We start from the raw sequence: 20,244 nt of genomic DNA, 5'->3' as shown, positions 1-20,244 counted from the left end.
TGTGTCAGTGTCTTGCAACCAAACTGTACTGCTGAGATGAGAGACAGAGAAAGATAGTCTGTAATTAAATGCCAACTTCTAAGACATTTGAACAATGAGCCTGATAGATAAAATCCCCAGTGAGCCAGCAAGTTGATTTTTTTTTTCCTCCTCAGTCCTTCAAGCTTTTAAGGCCTCTCAGATCAGAGCTCAGATTTTCACTCATGTATCTCTGTGCTTGAATAATGAATGATTTTCCAGTAATGCTAATGTTGAGTGTCTATAAAACATAAAATAAATAAACATAAAAACATAAAAGTCATTTTATAACCATTTCTAAGTCCCTTAATCCTGTATATTATCCATATGGGACTAACAAACAGCTTTTGAGTACTGACTTGTCATTAGAATACCTTTATTAATATTCATATAGTCCAAACCAACTTCAGCGTGTATGTGCCAGGGGGTAGAGCACGTGAAGGTGGTGTATATGTGTGTTTGACATTAGAATGAAGGTGTCCTCTGCATTATTCAGATGAACCTGTCTCCTTTAGTGTCTTACATCTCTCTACATTTTATACACTTTCCCTCTGTTTCTTATTGAACCATTTTAATGCATCGTTTGCTGTCTTTCTCTCTCAGCCCTTGCATCTATTTTCTAAGACATTTGCCCAGACTCTCAGCTATCCAGCTCATGGTTAAGCTGAGTGCCTAAACAGAAGACAACTGGACTTTTTGAACTGGTTCTTGAGGATGTTTCAGCATGGACCAAAAATGTTTCTTCAGCTCTAGGGACTGAATCAGTAGTTAATTCCTCTTGACTATCCATCATTTAAAATGCTATGGTCACATGTTTCAAATGGTTGTTAAACCAGCTGGGGAAGAAAACTAAGGCTGTGTGTTTGTGTTTTATTAATAATGTGTTGTTTTTTTTTCTCAAGTTTAACATAGATGGCTTCTTTTTTTTTCGTTTTGTTTTTTACCTCTTCCTAAACCCCTTTGTCTCATTTGTCTATAATGTGAAAGTATTGTCCTCAAAAAACTGTTCTCCATATTGTAAATGCTTTTGAACTGCTGAACATTTTTCTTTTAAGAAAGATCTTGTATCTTTAAAATCCCAGCTGCACCAATCATTTGTTAGTTCAGTGATGTTCCCCTTCCTGTTGACAAAGGCTCAGTATGCCTGACCTGCACACGTTAAAATTTAAGAAAGTCATTTGATAAGAGGATTCTTCAATTATGCATAAACACAAGATTCTAATTAAATAAATGTGGCTCCTTCATTCTACTACTTAGCATTTATGAAGAAATAAATGGATTTGGAAAGAATTGGCAGAGGCTCTTAGGATTTCCTGGTCATCATCAAATTAAACTTTCTGTTTGTAGCTGATTTATTTACTTGCGAGCATCTCATCGCACGATGTACTATAACTCAATTACACATGTGTATCTATGTCTGTATATGTCTGATTTAAATTTTGTGGCTGACTGGTATATATTCTTCAAGCTCTGTTGGCATCATTTAAAGATAATCCACAATTCAAAATGGATTTCTATTCATTTTTTTAGGTCAGCTGAATTTTAAAAATGCTCGTGTAGATCCACATTCCACTGCCTGTATCTTATTCGCAGCCATAAATATTTTGAAAATAGGGCTGTGTGTATATTTTGAGGGGGCTTAAGCAGTCTCTGTTCCCAGTTGTGCCTTCTGTCAACTTTTGATCAAAGCCAGAACATACGCATACACACATCACGCTCTCTCACACAAGCATTGAAAAATACACACATGCATGTGTTGCGTTGCTTTAGAATTTCCTAAGGGTATTGAGTAAGCTTGCATCGTGATGTTCCACTGATCACTTTGTAACACTGCATCAGAAGAATATCTTAAATAAGCCTAAAACGGGCTTTTCCTTGTTATTGCAGTAAACATACATTTTATCCTAGAATTCAATGGAAATGAATGGACCAGTAATTTCCAATTACACTGGAGCAAAGGTTTTGTGTCCAGTTTTTCTTTTTTTAGATAGATAGATAGATAGATAGATAGATAGATAGATAGATAGATAGATAGATAGATAGATAGAATAATAAAGCCTCTTTCACGCTCAATCACACACACATACACACACACTCTCTCCCTCCCACTCCCTGTTCTACACAAACATGAGCTCCAATTCTTAATTTCTGTTTCTTAACTGAATGTAATATATTATATTATATATATAAATATTAATAGACATAAACATCTGGCTTGATGCTGCTGTGAGGAAACTATGTCTTGAAGATCCGTCAACACCTGGGTCCTGAAATACAGCCCTATGGCTGTGTTGTGGACCCTGGTCTGCCATGATCTGGGGGGTTTCCAGTTGCGGCAGCCTCTGTGGTCATGAGTGGGCTGGCTCCCAGTGTGAACAGATCCCGAAGAGACTGTTTCCTCGCAGCCACGTCCAGCCAGATGTTTATTTCCTTATTAATATACAGTTAAAGATACAAAAGCTAGAGGTTAGTGTCAAAAAAGGTTGGGGGGGGGGGGTGGTTGTGGTGGTGGTGGTGGTGGGGAGGGTGCATGAGTGCATTTGAGTTTAGGTGTGTGTTTTTATACTTGGGTGAAAAATGGCTTTTAATGTGCTTTTTATTATTATTATTATTATTGTTGTTGTTGTTGTTGTTGTTGTTATTATTTTTTTTATTTTATTTTATTTTATTTTTTTTATTTATTTATTTATTTATTTATTTTTCTTTAAAGTACTTTGTGCTACTTTTTGTATGAAAGTGCTTTATAATTAAAGTTAGGTCTGATTTGATTTGATATGAAAACACTGGAGTAATATGTTAAAACAAAAATCAAATAAACCTAAAAACAAAAAGAACACATAAGAACAACAAAAATAAAATACAAAAGCCCAAATAAATATTAAATAAATAAATAAAAATTCAGCTAAAAGCTAGCTAAAAATATAAGTCTTCAGCTTCTTTAAAAAAAAAAAAAAGGTCTCTGCAGTACGGAGCCCCGAGGTTCTCTGGTAGGCTTTTCCCGACTCTTGACTCATCAGAGCACAATGCGAAAAGAAAATAGCTTTGGGGTTTCTCCTCTCATGTTCATCTGCAACCTGAAAAGCGAAACCTTGGCTATTTTGTCCCTCGTGACGTGCTGTTGTATGGAACGCGGAAGCCCATCTGCTGACAACATGTAAGCAATATTTGACGATTACAGTTTTACATTAATTTATTCTTTTAATTAACATTGAACCGCCTCGGCGTTCACAGTGGTTTGATGTGTGCTATTTTATTCTCTTTGGTCAAACCGAAGAGTTAGCAGTTAGGGCTAGTTAAGTTAGCAAACTTATAAGCGTTAGTGCCACATCTTCAACATACTGACAGCAGGGCCGCAGTTACTGCTTGTCTTTTTCCCCTCAGTAAACTTTTATTTCTTTTAAATTATTATTATTATTTTTTTAAATATTGACTGCTGTGCTTCTTTTCCCATTAGGACAGGTCCAGCAAACGATACTAATCTAGTAGCCAAAGTTCTCTCGTATTGAAGCTGTTTGGGAATCAGAAATTATAAATAAAGTTGGCATTGCTCCTACAAAATTAATAAACTCAAAACTAGTGGCATTACGCAAAGAAAGTGTTTATCTTCTAGATGCGAGTAGATGTATAGCATGACAAACTTCTGAAAGAATGTGACTTGGTAATGTCGAAGACTTTGTTTGGTTATGACTTGCTGTTTTTCATGGTGTTCTGCAGCAGAATGAATTTTGGACGAATCCGATCACTTCACGACGTTACAGAATATTAGATTAAAATATAAACATTGTAAGCAATTTTCCTTTTCTCTACACGAGGCGTTATTTCATGGCAAATACTTCCTGCTAATATGACTAAGGGTTTTCTGAATTGTTCACAGGGGTTGATTTTTGAAGATCATCAAGAGGCCTGGTCCTCCGTTTGCAAGTCTTCGAGAGGATGAGTGAAGGAAATTGAAAGGCATCCACTTTATTTGGATACGTTAATTTTCAGTCAGCCATGGAGCGAGAAGAAGAAGAAGAGGAGCTGACAGCCAAGGGACAAAAAGGGGTGGACATGTTTACATCTGTGTGTTGCCTGGGCTACCTGTCCAGCATAAATCTTCTTGTGGCAGTATGCGTTGGCATGTATGTACGCTGGGAGGTGACAAATGAGCCAGTGATTCTGGTCATCTTCATCTTAGGGCTCTTTGTCTTGGGAATTGCCAGTATTCTCCATTACTACTTTGCTATGGAGAAAGCCAGCCTCAGCTTGTTCCATTTGTGGTGTGGCTTTCTGCTTGGACTTCTCTGCTTCCTTAATAGCCCCACTTTAAGTTCAAATGTCAAAGAACTGGTCACCAACTATCTCCTAGTAGCGAGTCTGATCATGAAAGCAGTATGGGCCATAACTGAGCGCATATGCACCTCTGTCCACCACAAACCCGTCTTGCTAATATCAGCTGAATGGCTGGAGCTCTTGGGATTTGGAATTGCCAGTACTGCCATGCTTTTCCATAAGTCAGTTGCCATAATAGGGTTAGTTGTGGGATTGGGGGCTCTAATTGTGGACTTAAGGATGAAATCCCTCCTCGCTTTACTCAACCTGATCAGTTTTGCCTTGATCACCTCACTTGCATTTTTTCAGGCCTTAATCATCCCAGCCAACCCCTATGCCTTAGGTTGCTATCTCGGCAGGCTGCTGTGTGAGCCTGTTTTAGATGTGTACTTCAGTGGGCTCGGGCCCAGCAAGCGCTGGATGCCAGTGCTCTCTTTGGGCAACGTGTGGAGGAGGCTGTCCCTGTTGCCTCTGTGTTTGACTGAGCTGGCCTTCTTTGTCCTTGCTGCCTTGAAGGTACAAACAAAATTCTGCCTGAAATGACTTTCTAAGAAAGTTGTTTTTAAAAAAAATATTGCATATTTATGTTACGTTTTTCTCATGTCTCACACAGCTTGGCCACTTGGAGCTGTGGTATTTGGTCATCCCAGGATTCTGCCTGTTTGGTCTTTTCTGGGCCATCTGCCACATAATTTTGCTGATTACAATTTGGGGCTTCCATACCAAGTTGAGTAAGTGCCAGAAGGCTTGGCGGTCAAGTAGCCGGAGTTTGGACCAAGTCATGGCTTCCCGTGGCATCCGACACTTCTGTCTCATTTCAGAACGCTTGGCGTTCTTTAATCTCCTGTCAACAGTAATACTGGGAGCTGTGTCTTGGCAGGTAGGATCTATGACATAATTCTGCTACTTTAACATACAAGAATTGCTCTTATCACTTAAACATATTTAAATTTGAAGAGCAACTTAGGATAAAATGAATTTCATTCATTGTCTAGCTGTGAATATTGTCACATTTCTCATAGCCTTGCAAGCATTATCACTGTCATGTCTTCTGGGTCGCATTTAATAATTTAAGAATGTCCTGAAACACCTCATAAATCCCTTGTAGGGTCAAAGTCGAAATTACCCTCTTCAGCTTTAGTACATCAGTGTCATGACAGTGTCTCTGTAAATGTATGTTACACATACAGATTAAACTCTGTAGAGAGATGCTAGTGGCTGTGTGCCTTTAGTTGTTTCTACCAAATCTAAAGCACTTCTGCTCTCAAGTGAAACAAATTTAATTAGCACTTTAATATTCCCATCTTCTTGCATAAAGAGCAGCGATAACTTATTTAGCCTTATTAGGCATTTACCTTGTAAGAGTCTCATGGGCCTGAGCCCTAATTTAAGATGTGCACATTGTTGATGCCAGATGCAAATTTGCCTGAGGCAGTAGGAGCTGTGTGGTTTTTGGTCTTTTTCAGCAATCTTTTTGCCAGTGCTTTTGAAATTTAGTTAATTTAATATACTGTAACTATCTTTAATGCAATTACACAGAAAATAGCCGCAGTGTTGGTACACTTGGATACAGTCTCAGCAGTAAATGCAAACCTTTGTGAAATCCAGTAATTAGAAAAGTGTCAATTTAATACAATGCAGATGTTAAGCACCACGGTTTGTGGTGCTTAATTGGATTTACTACTTTTTTTTTATTTTTTTTAGAATTTACTCAGTAGAATTAAAAGGTTTGCCTTTTCATGTGTGTCATGTTTTATTCTTTTAGCAAAATGTCTACCTTTAATTTTTAAAGTCAGTGTGGAAATACATTTGGAAATATGGATTGCTTAAATAGCAGAATATTGATTTTATGAGATTGCACAAAAGTGGCTTCCCTGTCCAGAAGTCAGCTTCTAAATGAATTACTATCACGTGCATAGCTACTCACGAGCACAGATATGTACTGTCTATTGCAAATCATCTCTTAGCCTGTAAAAACTCTTAGTTAATTACATTATATAAAAATATATCTCCTTCTAATGCCATTCTTTAGGTACTTGGAGAGTAAAGCATTATATACTTGAGAGGAACATATCTTAATAGAAGTCAAGTAAATACATATACACAGTTTAACTTTACCTTTAAAAGTACGCCATTCAATTTATCCTTGAAACATAAATGTTAATATTTGTACTAAAGCATTTATCAATGTGTCTTTTGAGATACTGTGCTGTGTTATTATGAGGTGGCTTTTCAATATAAATTTTAGTTACTACAGTTGCAAGGATGTGGTTTTGCATGTGTTTGCACAAAGTAAAACTGTTTCTCAGGGTGACATTTTGAGGATGAGCACTATTCTTCCTACCAGATCATCCAGTAACATCCCCTAATAATACATATTCAAACTGATCCCCTAAGTAGTCAGCTGATCATGACAGACCCAGTGGAAAACAGGGACTTTTCTGGAAACAGTGTGGTTTGATACCTACACATGAAAAAATGAGAGCCAATCAGATGTCATCAAACCAAAAACCTACCTGTAGCAGTCATATATCCAGATTATACTCAGCAGATGTGGAAATACAAGTGGAGACAAGGTATTAATCTTGAAAATAACCTTAACAATAAATGATGCCACAATAATAGAAAGACAATTGAACATATGCTTAGAAATTCAAAACACATGGTCAACATAAAAGCAAATCAGGCCTTCATGAAGTCTCAGTTGAGATATCTCAGTTCAGACTTGATTGTATTTTTCAGTTCTCGCCCCTTAGGAGAGATCCGTGAATGTTCTATTCCTTTCACAACGACAGATATGTTGCGTGCTCTTAATTCAATTTTCACTTATAAAATTTAATCACCCATGAATAGAAAATCCTCTGTTTTAAAGCTGCCATTATATTCAAAGCTACTGTTTGTTAAAAAGTCCATGAGTTGGCTTATACAGTGAGACCACCTCAGACTAAAATCTCCAAAACAGATCTAACATGTTGCTGTAGCAACACTGTTTACACAAACATTTCTTCTCTTCAGTACGCGAGTATTGAACTGGTTTAGCCTTTTATGTGGCCAGCATACAATCGATCATATAAGAGAGGACCATTTTGGATATACACTTAAGCAGCAGGTCCAAAAGGGCTAAATGAGGACTTTGACTTGTTTGTTTTTGTAGTGACTTCATTGATTTTTTTTTATGCTGCTTCTCTTTTACAGGCATCCTTTGTTTAATCATTTAAGTTGTGTGGGTTAGCAAGTACAATGGCAGGCAAGGATGTAATTGAAATAACTGCACTGTTGCACTTTGTTTATGTTTTCCATTGTGTCTGGATGCTGCTTTTCATTAGAAAAAAGATCATTTTTAATTATTACACCTTTTACTAGTGTGCAGACTTGGATATTTTTTGTATTTGTAATTCATGTCTGTCTGCTGCCTAACACAACATTGTTTCTCCATTTAGTTAAGTCCTGTCATGTTTTGTCCTGCGATAATAGCATACTGTCAGTCCCATGGTGTGTAACTGCCTCATTAAGTGTCAACATCAATTAAGTTAGGCAGATTATCTTGGTACGAGCTGTAAAGCGTGAGTGAAAGTGACTGATTGTTTGAATCTTTGCAGCCCTCCAACGGTCTCTTTCTTAGTGCTCTACTGGTAGTGCTGCCCTTGGAGTCTCTGGCCCATGGCTTGTTCCATGAGCTTGGAAGCTGCCTGGGGGGAACCTGTGTTGGCTATGCACTGGTCATACCCACCTCTTACACCAGGTACTGCTATTTTCTCTGCTCGACATATTATAAGGAGGGATGCTTACTGTGCAAATGTGGCATCACTGGTTCAAGCACGGCCGTGGAACTTAAATATATGTCATTAATTATTTCTTCTCCATCATTTCATGTCACTTTTACTGTCAAGTAAAGGTCAAAATGTCTAAATTAATCCATGAATCTTGAAGCTCAAGAAGCAGAATAGAAAAACACCATATATTTAAAAGCAGAAGGAAGGGAAAAGTTTGGATTTCTTTTCTGTTACAAATTTGCAATTAGGAGGTAAAATGTAAGAACAAATTAGGAGTAATAATGGCCATTCTAATCTGTAAAATATATACAGCCTTTTACCTAAAAGAGTGTTTCTCAACATTTTTTTTAGAAACTCCCTTAGTGGCATCAAAATGGCAACACCTCCTTTCTTGCTGCCAAACCCACTTTTACACACAGAATAAAATAATAATCTCAAAGCATTGTTTCCCCCTCCACAGCAATCCAATTTTCCTTCCATAAAACCTAATAGCCACTGGCCATGGATGAGATGTCAGGTGTGACGCTTGTGACAGCCTGTTACGGCCTTTTGTTTTCACTGTTTCACGGGTGCTTAAGGCTAACTCTGACGGGCATGTGGCGTCTCTTTGAAAACTGTGTTCTACCAGTCTGGCTGCAACAACGTGTCCTTTGACTTTCCAAAACTTTTAGTATTTTTCATCCTTGAAATATGTCTCTGCCACTGAATTACCTTGAAGTAACAATCGTCACAGCCAAGATCTTTCATGCCCTGAAGTCTTTTAATGTATTTGTGAATGTGTCTTCTACAAGTGAGTATCAACAAAAGATAAATGCAGATGATGCTACTTGAAAAATCTGATTTTTCCTTTTCATTAACCCCTGTGATAACCAAAAATGGTGCTGTATATATGTGTGCTGTGTATAATTTGATGCACATTTATTATTTCCCATGAGCCAGCAGCTTGCACATGTTCTTTTCTGTAAGTCAGACTTCCCTGTACACATTCTTGATGGGGAGAGTTTAAAATATAGCAACTTTTCTTAACTTATGACTGATGCCTCAGTTAAAACTGTGGGAGCTTCCATGTCATAACCATATGTTATAATAGCTAGCAAGAGTATGTGTTGCAAAGAAGTACCCACCTGTCTTCTCTCGTATATACACTAAGCTGGATGTAAATGAGCTTGTTCAGGACTGATACAAGTCCTTACAATGAGGACATGCTGATTGTATGTGGAGGATAGCTTTTTAAGTTTTTGAGGTTAAAATGCGACACTAAAACTAAATTGGTATTTAACAGAGACAAGCATTCCTCGTGACAAATGTGGAGAAGATAAAAATCAGATAAGAAGAAAGATGTTTGAGGCTGACATGGAACCATCTTTGGAGAGTGCCCGAGTAACTTCAGAAAACATTGTGTAAAATATTTATTATTTGAGGTATTGCTGTTAAATTTACAGAAGGATGGTAAAGCATTAGACTGTGGTCTGGTCCTGCTTTCTAGTTGCTCGTTCTAGGCACGGCTGTAGTTATCTACAGGCACCAGATACCAAAAAGTTTAGATATCTTTTTTTTGTGTTCAAACATCACGTAGAATAATTGTGATCATTTTTGGGAAAAATTTGGATTTTTAGCTTTCAAAAGAAGCCAAAATTGAGCTTTTTCTTCATATGGTTCTTGAACTGTTCTCAATTTAATTTGGGTATACCATAGTTAGGCATTTTAGGATCATTTTACTAATAAGGGGATAATTTAATCACAACAATTTATCAGTTTTGTGCAGTTACAACAATCATTTCAATAATTTCTTCAGCTGTAATGTAAGTTGACTAAATTATGATTCTTTTCAACAGTGTTTGTGAATGATTGTTTATTTTAGATTTCTATCAGAAGAACATGCTCTTCCCCGTTATAAGTTGCACGTCTTCCCTTCCAATTAAACTAATCATATGCAGCAGCAACATGCAGTATTTATAGATGTGAAAATGAACAGAAGCACATTTGGCTGATGTCAAAGCCTTTCTTGGCATCACGAGGGGTGGCCACGTCATCACTGCCCCCTCAGTTAACACAAATCTAACTGGATAAATAGGCATATATCTACGCGTAAACAGGGTGTTAAAGTTTGGCCCTTTAGGGATTTTTCCAAGTGTTTCTTTCACAGCATACCAAGTTGTTCAGCTGCTGCTGGTGTTTCCAGCAGTGTGCTCCAAGTTGCTCCAAGATTTCAGCATAGTTAATAATGAAATGTAACCATCAGATAAACAGTAGTGTTTATTACACATTAAAAAAAAGCACATCAGCTGTCTTGAAATCTGTTCTTTGGAAGAATTTTCACAACCATATGCATTTCTGACCCTTTCAGCTAATGGATTTCTCATCCAGATTGCATCGCCAGTCTTAAATTTTCAGGTGATTTTCCTCCCAGTGGAACTCTGGATATTCAGTATGCAAGGCTGTGTCTGCCGGATCCATAGGGAGGAAAGAGAGCATGATGAGAATGCAGCTATGTATAATCAGCTGTTTGATGGCTGTGGGTCATATTTTCACAATGACAACATCCCTTCAGGGACATCGGAGAGATGGTGCAAGCAGACACTAGGAGGGTAAAATAGGCAGGGTAAAAAAAAAACATGGAGGGAGTCACAAGGGGAGAAGTAAGGTTGTAAAAACTCAGAAAAAGGTGGTGGTAAAAGCAAGAAGGGACTGAAAAAGAGCAGGGTGGGGATGAAGCTCTGGAAGGGCTTGTTTTTTTTAAAGGATGAAAGAGAGAGTGTTACAGAGGAAGATGTGGTCTGAATCTCAAACTACCAAGATTTCACTCCCATGGGTGCCATAAGATCTGAAAAGATTAAACAGGTTTAAGAGAATAGTGGGCTCACCAAGTCAAGCACAGGTTGCAACATGTCATTTTAAGACCAAGTGTAAAGTAGCTTTATGGCAGGATTTAGGAGAATTTTGCTATCATTACTTCAAATTGCAAATCTCTTCAAAGAGCAAGAAAAGATTAGAAAATGAAAAGCGACTTCAGAGAACTGGCGTCAACAGAACGGAAACTATCACATTACAGACCTGAGAATAGTTTTGTTTTTCTTTTTGCTCAATAAAGAAACAAAGTAAAACAACTCAATCCTTTGACATCCGTGTTAGTTAAACTCCAGTAACCTTGCAGGTGTAATGTTGGAGTTGAGAGAAGGGGCACGAGGTGTAATATGATGGTAGATGCATGCAGATGTCTCTTAAGTATGAAGTATGACTTTGCTATCCAGTTGGCCATGAATTACATCAAACCCAGAGATAAAAGGAAATATATGGCTGCACTGAATAGCTGATAGCCTTGACTTGCTGTGTGTGTCCCTTATCATCTGCTTGTTACTGTCGAGCAGGGCTGTGTGCCACACGCATCCACACTTTCATATAAAATCTATCTTTGACCTCAGTTCTTGTCACTCACCTATCTATATTCATCTTGTTTCTTTTTTTGCCAATTTCTAACTTTTATTCTTGATTCTGTTCTCATCCCTGAGGCTAATGTCATTTCCCACAACAATGCTATCCCCTCCTCTCTCCTCCTCTTTCCATCACCTATTCCCCATCTTCTCTTATCTTCCACAATCTGTCTCCTCTATCATCAGTATTGGAGACAGCTCCTCCACCCTGGTATGTCAGTCTATCATCCTCTCAATAAAAAAAAGGAAAGAAAGAAACCCTCAAAGTCATACATCTATTGTTTGGTTGTGTCTCTTGTCTCTCTTCCACCCCTGCTTCTGACAAGGTACCAAACGTAAGTCTTCCTTTTAGTAGATAAAGAAGACAAATAGCCAAGTTTTTTCTCACAGCCTATCATTTTTTTTCCTGCCCAGTGCTGCTGGCCAGCCCACTCTCTTACCACCGGAGCATGTCCAGGAGCTGAATCTACGTTCGACGGGCATGCTGAACAACATGCAGCGCCTTTTCTCCCACCACATGATCCAGATCTTCGGCTGTGACTACTCCACTAGCGGTGTCACCCTGGAGGCTGTGCAGAACAAGCTGCGCAACTTTCTGGAGCTTCGAACAGCAGACGGGCCACGTCATGATACATATCTGATATTCTACAGTGGACACACACACAAAGGCTCAGGGGCCTGGGCTCTAACTGGTGAGAGCCACACACACCATTTTCTTTTTTAAAAAAAAATCTTTTCTGCAATTGCTTATTCTTTACCATCTTCAAAAATGGCCAGTCCTCATCGTTGAGTCCAGTCCAGTTAATGTACATTTTAAATTTAGATTTTAAACGTCATCGTGTTGCTTAGACTTTTAAATCTATTGCTAGCCTCACCTCACTTGATGCTTTTCATTTGTTGCATCACTACCATGTAAACTTAGCACAAAAAGTTAGGATTTTTGCGTTTAGATAGTTATTTATCTTCTTTTATCATACTAATTAGTGTTATTTTATACATCATTGGAAAGCCTGATTAGTCACCTTTACAACAAGGTATGACTTGTAAGGATGGCATATTTGCGGAATGCGCGACAGCTAAAAGATTTAAGACCAGTCAGGTGTGTACCAGACACAGATGTATGACTGGCACCTGACAGATAGACATATCAGAATGAAGTCCTGGAGCCAGTGGTGATCCCGTATCTCTAGAATCTGGGAACAAACGCTCTCCCCCACAAAGCCAGGATCATTACAGAGTACCTCCAGAATTTGTGGAGAGTGGAGAGGATGGAAATGGCCAGACCTCGACTCAAATGAACACTTGTGAAATCAGTGTGGGTGGGCTCTTTCTTTTCCAGTGACTAACACACCTTCAACAACTCCTAGTTACAGGGATGAGATGCCATCCCAGAGCAAAATGTGACTAATATAAGGAGAAGGTGCCAAGTTGTTGTGGCTGCGTATGGATCTTCCACACACTACAAAGGTCCCTGACAGTGTTAAGTGAATCAAGTGTAAAAATGGCGAGTGTTATTTTTTCTTTTCACTATGGAAGAGTGTAATCATCCCATCTGAAGGAATTACTAGCAGAAAAATATTGCAGCGAATTTTGGCACATTTGTGGGGGCACTACCAACATGTTTATCTGTGTTGCTCAGTAGAGAGAAGCACAATCCTTACAAGTTATACCTCAGTGGAATGCGAATAATCAGGCTTTTCAACTGTAACTACAACACCAGCTGGTTTTAAAGGAGAGAAATAATAAACCAAACACAAATTATCTTACGTTTTGTGCTAAGTTTTAGCTACCATCTTAATTAGAATTAATGTAAAGGTGTTTTGCATTGAAGTACATGCTGCAATAACACATATTAGTTAAATTCATACTAGGTAACAATAAAAAGTTAACCATGCAGTAGTGTTTCATCATACAAAAGCACCTCATCTGTCTTGGAATTAGTCCTTTTTTTAAAAAAAAAAAAAAAATCTTCTCAGCTATATGCATTTTTAACTTTAAAAAAGTCAGCCAGGAAGATGAATTCAATTCAAGCTCAGACGTGTGGTTTAAAATGCTGCTCTAGCTTAATTTTGGTAAAAACTGGCACAGCTTTTTTGCAAAGTAAACATGAAAGGTTGGATCTTTGGAGGACATGTAAAAAAAAAAAAAAAGAATCCTGTCCATTTTCCTTGAAATTTCTTGTGTTCTTGTACAAGCTCGTATTATTCTTCTTCTTTGTAACACTCTCTGTCTGCGTGTTGGTCCCCTCTCTGACGTCTTCATGTCTGTTTTCAGTTACTACTCAGTTGTTGCACCTTTTTGTGTCTATCAAATTTTTTCACCTTTTGTCTAATTAGAAATTGATCCATTGTGGAGCATATAAAAAAGCCAAGCTATCGTCAAGTGCTGTAGAAGCCAAACTTTGCAACTACACAACTAAACTGTTCTTATAGTTTCCACCCTTTACCAAGTTAAAAAAAAAAAAAAAACTTTATGTATAAGCCCAAAGGTTTCAGCTGCAGTGTGATATATCAACTTTACTTTACCCACACCAGCCTATTATTTATTCACTTGTCAAAAAGGCACAATTGTTACTTATCCTGCTTTCATGCATTTGGATGATGTATTTGTTAGAAGTATTTTTCAAATTACTTTTATTACATTAGCTGCCATGTGAGTCTTTCCATCTTTATCATTTTCATTGTCTCTGTCAATCCTTTAAGTCAGACAATCCTTTAAGGGACTTGATTTTATATTTTTAAAGCATATCAGACAATTAAAAACACTGTAATAACCAGAGTAAAAATCAGAGTTAAGATAGCTCCAAATGACAGCTGTGACACGAGCAAAAGAAATAAAAAGAAATTGACCTAAGTATTACAGCAGGTTATTACCATGTGACTCCACGTCTTCTGGTTATGTGATCACATCATGTATGATCTCTGTGTGCTCCTGCAAACATGGAACATCCATCTGAAAGGGTAATCACTTTTCACCATATGAACCTTAACCTTTAGACAATTAAACACATTTAAAACAAAAAAAGTCAAGTTGTCTACGCAGAAATCCAGATTGGAACTCATTTTAAGTCCAGTTGTGAAGACATTATGGACTAAAGTTGACCACTGGTAAATTATACTAGAAATTCTCCTTTAAACTGCTGATTACAGTGGATGTATTCACGCAGCTTATTGTAATAGCAGCAGCAGAGGAGTCTGCACATTGGCTTGTAGATATTTAGGCATCATCAAGTATTTGGTCAGTTGCAAAGCGTTGTCTGAACATGACACTGAAACAAAAGTGAGTTTGGTGAATGCCTTTATTTTCAGCACTTGTTTGCGCTGTTTCTCTAATCCTATTATTTTTGCTGCAGGAGGTGAGAGTCTCCACTTTGCCCAGTTGATGGAGATCTGGAAGGAGAAGAACGCCGGCCATTGTTCTCGTCTCATTGTCATCCTGGACACGGAGAACTCCCTCCCATGGGTCAAAGAAGTCCGCAGGGTGGAGGGTATCTATGTGGCAGTGCAGGGGGCTGAGCTTGAAGCTTCTGGGCTGGACCCAGAGTCCGGAGACACCCCGTTGCTTGGCGACTTCACTTCAGAATGGGTCGAGTTCAACTGCAACCCAAGCAGCGACACCCAGTGGTCTGAAAAGAGAAGGACTGTGATGGCTATGTACGGTGTGTCCAAACGCTGGAGCGATTACACTCTCCACCTTCCTACTGGAAGTGACGTAGCCAAGCACTGGAAGACCCACTTTCCCAAGGTTACATATCCTTTGGTGCACCTCTCCAACTGGTGCTGTGGCCTCAACCTGTTCTGGTTATGTAGCGTGTGTCTGCGCTGCTTCCGGAGGTGTAAACTAGCTTGGTTCCCTCCAGCTGTTCTGGACACTGGGCAGGGCATTAAACTAGTGCACTCATAGATGTCTGCAGGGTACAAGGTGGGTTTATGAAAAAAGAAAAAAAGAACTTTATATCTATACATGGATATGCAGAAAAAGGGGAAAACTCTGGCCTTCTGAGCCTTTGATTTCAATTTGCATTTAACACATTCAAAAGTGCTACCCATGCTGTACTGGTACATAGTACTGGTTTCTTTATTAAATAAAAGGTATATAAAAAAAAAAAAAAAAAAGACAACTTTTTCATATTGGGATTGTTTTTTATGTTTTTGATTTTGCTATTAACCTTATTTTATTTTTTACTGAAGGCAAGCCAAAAAGAAAATCAATAACTTCAAATGTGTTTTTTGGGACAGGACAAGTAAAAGAAAAAAAAAAGTTTTTTGGGAAAGGTTATGTCCTTTTTTTATTTATAACATGGTGCCTTAAAGAAGGATTTTGGATCCTCATTGTTGGAATTAACTTTAATAGTCAAGTTATCCCTACACCTTTCTACAGCATGATAAAAATGACTGTTGTGAGTCTTTTTCCATTCTTGTTTCTTAGAAGGTAAAATTGTCATATATTGGTATGTTATTCTACATGTGCCTGTCAGAACAAAACTTAAATAAACTGATCAAATAGCGCTGTCTGATGTGATTGAGAAATATGAATGAAAGCTACAAAATATATAGAGAGGCTATATATGTTTAATTAAATTCAAACAAAGAGAAAACTGGATGGTGAGACGTGATCAAATAAGGTCTCTTATCACGACTGGCTTCACACTCTGTAAACAGAGATCCCACTCTGTGGAGGTGTTAGCATTTCTTGGCTAATATTAGGATTATGAGCAGCAGAGAAATGAGAATGGGTCAAGGGAGACAATACATGACATCTTGTCTCTACAGGAAACTCTCTGTGCTTGTACCTTTGTTCGTCCCAGCAATCTGGTGGATGTTTTCAAGGCGCTGCTGGGGTATTGCACTTGTTAAAAGAGATGATGCTTGGTTCATGCCTGAAGGCTCTTTGCATAGAGCAAGGTTTGGGGAGACCTTGAAGAGATGTAAAAACAATAAAAAAAACATTTCATAACACTATTCACAAAACAAAGAAAGCGAGAAGGAGCATCCCACAAACCACAGTAAGCTGATACCAATAGTATATTGCTGTTCTTGAGTGCAATACTAAAGCATTACTACAAGGTAAGTATAGGTGGTATTAGTGAAAAACATCAATAATGCTTTATGTGGGTACATTCTTTCATTGCTGCAGCCTGCAAGCTGCAGTGAAAAGGTAAGGTCAGATGTTCATGTACATAGCAGGAATCATTTATAAGTATATTAGATTACAAGGCCAGATTCATCTCCTAAACTGGATTAGGTAATAAAACAGTCAGTCACCTCTAAGGCCTGTGTGGATGAGCTTAGTCAGACCACACAACAGCAAGCACAGACACATGTACATACATCAGTTCTTTACCACCTTACTCTGTTTCTATTCTTCTCTAAGCCTAATGTCTGAATTATCAGTAGAGCCTGCCATGGGGTGCAGTAATCTGCCTGATGCTTGCCCTAAATTTATTTGAGGGAATTGGTGCATTTATAAGATTGATCTTTACACAGGGATTAATTTAACAGATCTTTTGTTCGTTCTGTTTATTTTGCTTCTTTAGAAAGTACAGAGATGATGTTGTGTCTTTCTTGATGCCATAATGAGGTTATTGAAACACTTTTTTTGTCCAACTATTTTGCATTTAATGTAATCCATTATTTCTGCATATTGTTATCTTAAAATTTGCAGGGAAGTCCTGATTTGATGGTACGTTCTGCTTTGTGTTGGAGGCTAAAATGAGCTCGGAACCCAAAGTCCCTCCATCCCTTACAGCTCTGTATATCTATCTTTCTATAAATTGACAGATAACACATCAACAAACGGATTTCTTCGTGTCTAATGAGATCTACAAAAATGCATAAGATAACACAGTTTAACAGGCACAAAAGTGTACCAGCTTTCACCAATTTGATCATGTCCAGTGTGCTATTAGCAGAAAACTTAGCATAGTGTGTCCCAAATTAAAGCTGAGGAAAATAGACAAATGGAAGACAAAATAAGTCTCACGCCTAAAAATGAATCTACAGCAGGAGATGATATCCTTTACTTTTCCCATTTTCCTGTGAATATATAAAGAAATTACACACACACACACACACACATATATATATATAAAGAAATGAGGGTTATGCATTTAAAGTCTATTATTCTGGTAAACAGAAATATTAATGGAAGGAGATCACAGTTTCAGATTTTTTAATTTTTTGTCCTGCTTTCTAGGAGTCCAGCTTGCTGTGACTCGCAGTATGTCCGACATTGAAATGTCAAAGCCATTATCTCAAATTACAAGGGCGTTTAGTGGCCGTTTAACTGCACGGCACTCCCAACCATGCAGAGAGCTCGCCCAAATCTCCCTGCTCTTGGGGAGCTCTCTCAATGTTGCACTTTCTCTGACAACCATATGGTCATTTTAATATCATAGTTTATCACAGACGCCACATTATTTGGCAGGAAGGTACCTGGCAGCTGGCTTCGGGTTCATGTTTACAAATCAATCTTCTTATCTCACTTGGCAGGGAACTGAATAATAATTTTGAACACTACTAAGGGATTATTTTAAAATGTCTGGAGCAGATTATGAGACTTTTCCAAAGTATATTTTACTGCTTTAACAGACAAGAAAAATGTCTTGAGGATGTCAGCTAAAATATGTAAGTGTTCTTAATCAAGACAGAGATATGAAAAGATTATTGATGAAGCGTGATCTGAGGTTACTTGGGCAATGATCAACCAACTGCAAAGATGCGGAGGACCTTGTCTCAGTTATGCTGCTTTTCAAAGTGAAGGTGAAGATTACGAAAGGATAAAGGGTATTTTGTGTGGGCAGGCATCCAGATTCCCTTTTTCCATTATCTTGAACCCATTTTAACATAAACCCATTTTACACTCTTTTAACAGGTAACCAGCACAGATAAATGCCAAAATTTAAATTTATGCAGCACACACTGGAATCAGGTTGAGATCAAAAGGAATGTTAAATCTGGTGAGACTATTTTCAGGTATGCCATCAGAAAGATTGCTAGTTTTGAACTCTTCTATAGTCAGACTAAGCTGCTGGCTTATATAAGCAGCCATATATACTTAGTATGAGCCAAATGATGCTGATATGCCGGATTCAATTAAAAGTGTAAATCGGAGGCTAACAAGACTGTCAGCAATCTGTGTAGGATCGGAGGTTCAGTAATTAGCTGCGTTGTCACAGTTGGGTTGAGACGGGACAGGAAGAGGCTGAGCAGGGCTAGTGAAACAGATGAGTTTTCTATTCTTGGCTCACATCTGGGAGTCCAGATGTCTTCTTAAGTCAGCCAAGGTTTCACCCTGTAGGATCATCCCGCTCAGAGAAAGCAGTAAGTTCATATTTCCATACATATTTCTGTAAGGGACTTAAATTTTACCTCGTTAATGTGAGTTTCTGTGGTTCTAAAGATGTGCATTGGAGTTGTTTGTTGAACAACATCTCTAATATATGTGCTGCAGACTTATTTATGGTCATTTTTTTCATTGTCTTGTACTATTGTGAAGATCACCCCATTCAGCTCATATTTTTTTTAATACTCAAACATTTTTTTCTAAATTAAACAAGCCTATAAAACCATTTTGATGATTTAAGTGAGTTTTGGGCTGCATAGTGTTAAGATAAAGGTCATTTTAAAGCCATTTTACTGATGCTTTTGTTGTCCTTCTGTAATGCTTTATAGATTTTTGTCCAAGTTTTCTGTTATATCTGTCTAAGAAAGTTATTTTGTTGCTCCATTGCTTTTGTAAAGCTCCTGTTTTGTGTTGGGTATTTCCCTAGTGTGGGATGTCTGGCTTCACCTTCATGTTTGTGATTGCTTGCTCTGTCTTGATTGTTGCCACCTGTGTCCCGTCCGCCCCTGTTTGTGTTTATTTATAGACTTTTTCTCTTTTGTTACAAGCCCCTACTGTGCTTTCCTGCTTTGTTTTCACATGCAGCTACTCAGTAAATCTTAGTGTGTACTCAAGTTTAAGTTTACTTTTTGTTTTTGTCTTAGCTTTGGACTACCACTCTTTTTAATCCTTTTTGTTGTCAGTCGTAGGCTTTTGCTATTGCATACAAACTTTATTTAAGGCTTGTTTTTGTTTGTACACCTGCCTGCCTCACCTGTGTCCTGTTTTCAGGTCATCCAGTTAGCCTAGCAAAAAAAAGTTAGCAAAAGTAATAGAACTGCCTAATTGACTGATAAATATTAAGTTTAGATTAATGCAGAATATTCATTCATTCATTAAAATAAAGAAAAAAGCACACAAAAGGAGTCAGTAGTGTTTAGTGTTTATTCTTATTCCTTTGTTGAGCTTAAACCCTCAGGAGGAAGAACTGTTGAGTGCCAGTCAGAAGGTAGTATGGGACAAACTACAAGGATACAAATAAGTGCCCACTGTTGAGACTACAACTGCAGTGTCTTTGATTTTACCACTTCAGAGACAAGCATTTGTACACCTAAAAGTACAATTGGGTACTGTTTTTCAGAGAATAGCTTGTCTTTGCTGTATACTCAAAATTTCCAACTTCAGGTCAATGGATGTGAAGCCACCAGCTAATGGCAGCATGCAGGTGTGAAGACTTGTAAAATATAACTATTGGTTTAAATTTCTGCCCCCTCTCTCTCTCTCTTTCTGTCTAATCTCTGCCTGTTAAACACACTGATACAGGACTTTTTCTGACGATGTGATATCTTCCCACAGGGTTGTGCAGAGGGGCACAATTAGACCTATTT

General features: G+C 38.0%; 1 protein-coding gene across 3 annotated transcripts; it reads left to right on the top strand.

Annotated features, from left to right (window-relative positions):
• The first annotated feature begins 3,085 nt into the window (after positions 1–3,085).
• On the top strand, positions 3,086–16,038 carry tmem168a (transmembrane protein 168a). 3 transcript variants are annotated; one of them, XM_041977673.1, is made up of 8 exons: positions 3,156–3,172; positions 3,733–3,801; positions 3,893–4,845; positions 4,943–5,060; positions 5,151–5,209; positions 7,929–8,071; positions 11,948–12,225; positions 14,886–16,038. In XM_041977673.1, the coding sequence occupies exons 3-8, from the start codon at positions 4,012–4,014 to the stop codon at positions 15,434–15,436; spliced, it is 1,983 nt and encodes a 660-aa protein (XP_041833607.1). In that variant the 5' UTR covers positions 3,156–3,172; positions 3,733–3,801; positions 3,893–4,011; the 3' UTR covers positions 15,437–16,038. The 3 variants fall into 3 exon arrangements, with proteins under 3 accessions (XP_041833606.1, XP_041833607.1, XP_041833605.1); XM_041977671.1 differs by having other exon boundaries at positions 4,943–5,209; XM_041977672.1 differs by lacking the exon at positions 3,733–3,801 and having other exon boundaries at positions 3,086–3,172; positions 4,943–5,209.
• The last annotated feature ends 4,206 nt before the right edge of the window (positions 16,039–20,244 follow it).

The sequence above is a fragment of the Melanotaenia boesemani genome, chromosome 23, assembly GCF_017639745.1.
Source record: "Melanotaenia boesemani isolate fMelBoe1 chromosome 23, fMelBoe1.pri, whole genome shotgun sequence".
Lineage (NCBI taxonomy): Eukaryota > Metazoa > Chordata > Actinopteri > Atheriniformes > Melanotaeniidae > Melanotaenia > Melanotaenia boesemani.
The sequence above is the reverse complement of the archived record's forward strand: the minus strand, read 5'-3'. Positions and strand labels throughout refer to the sequence as shown.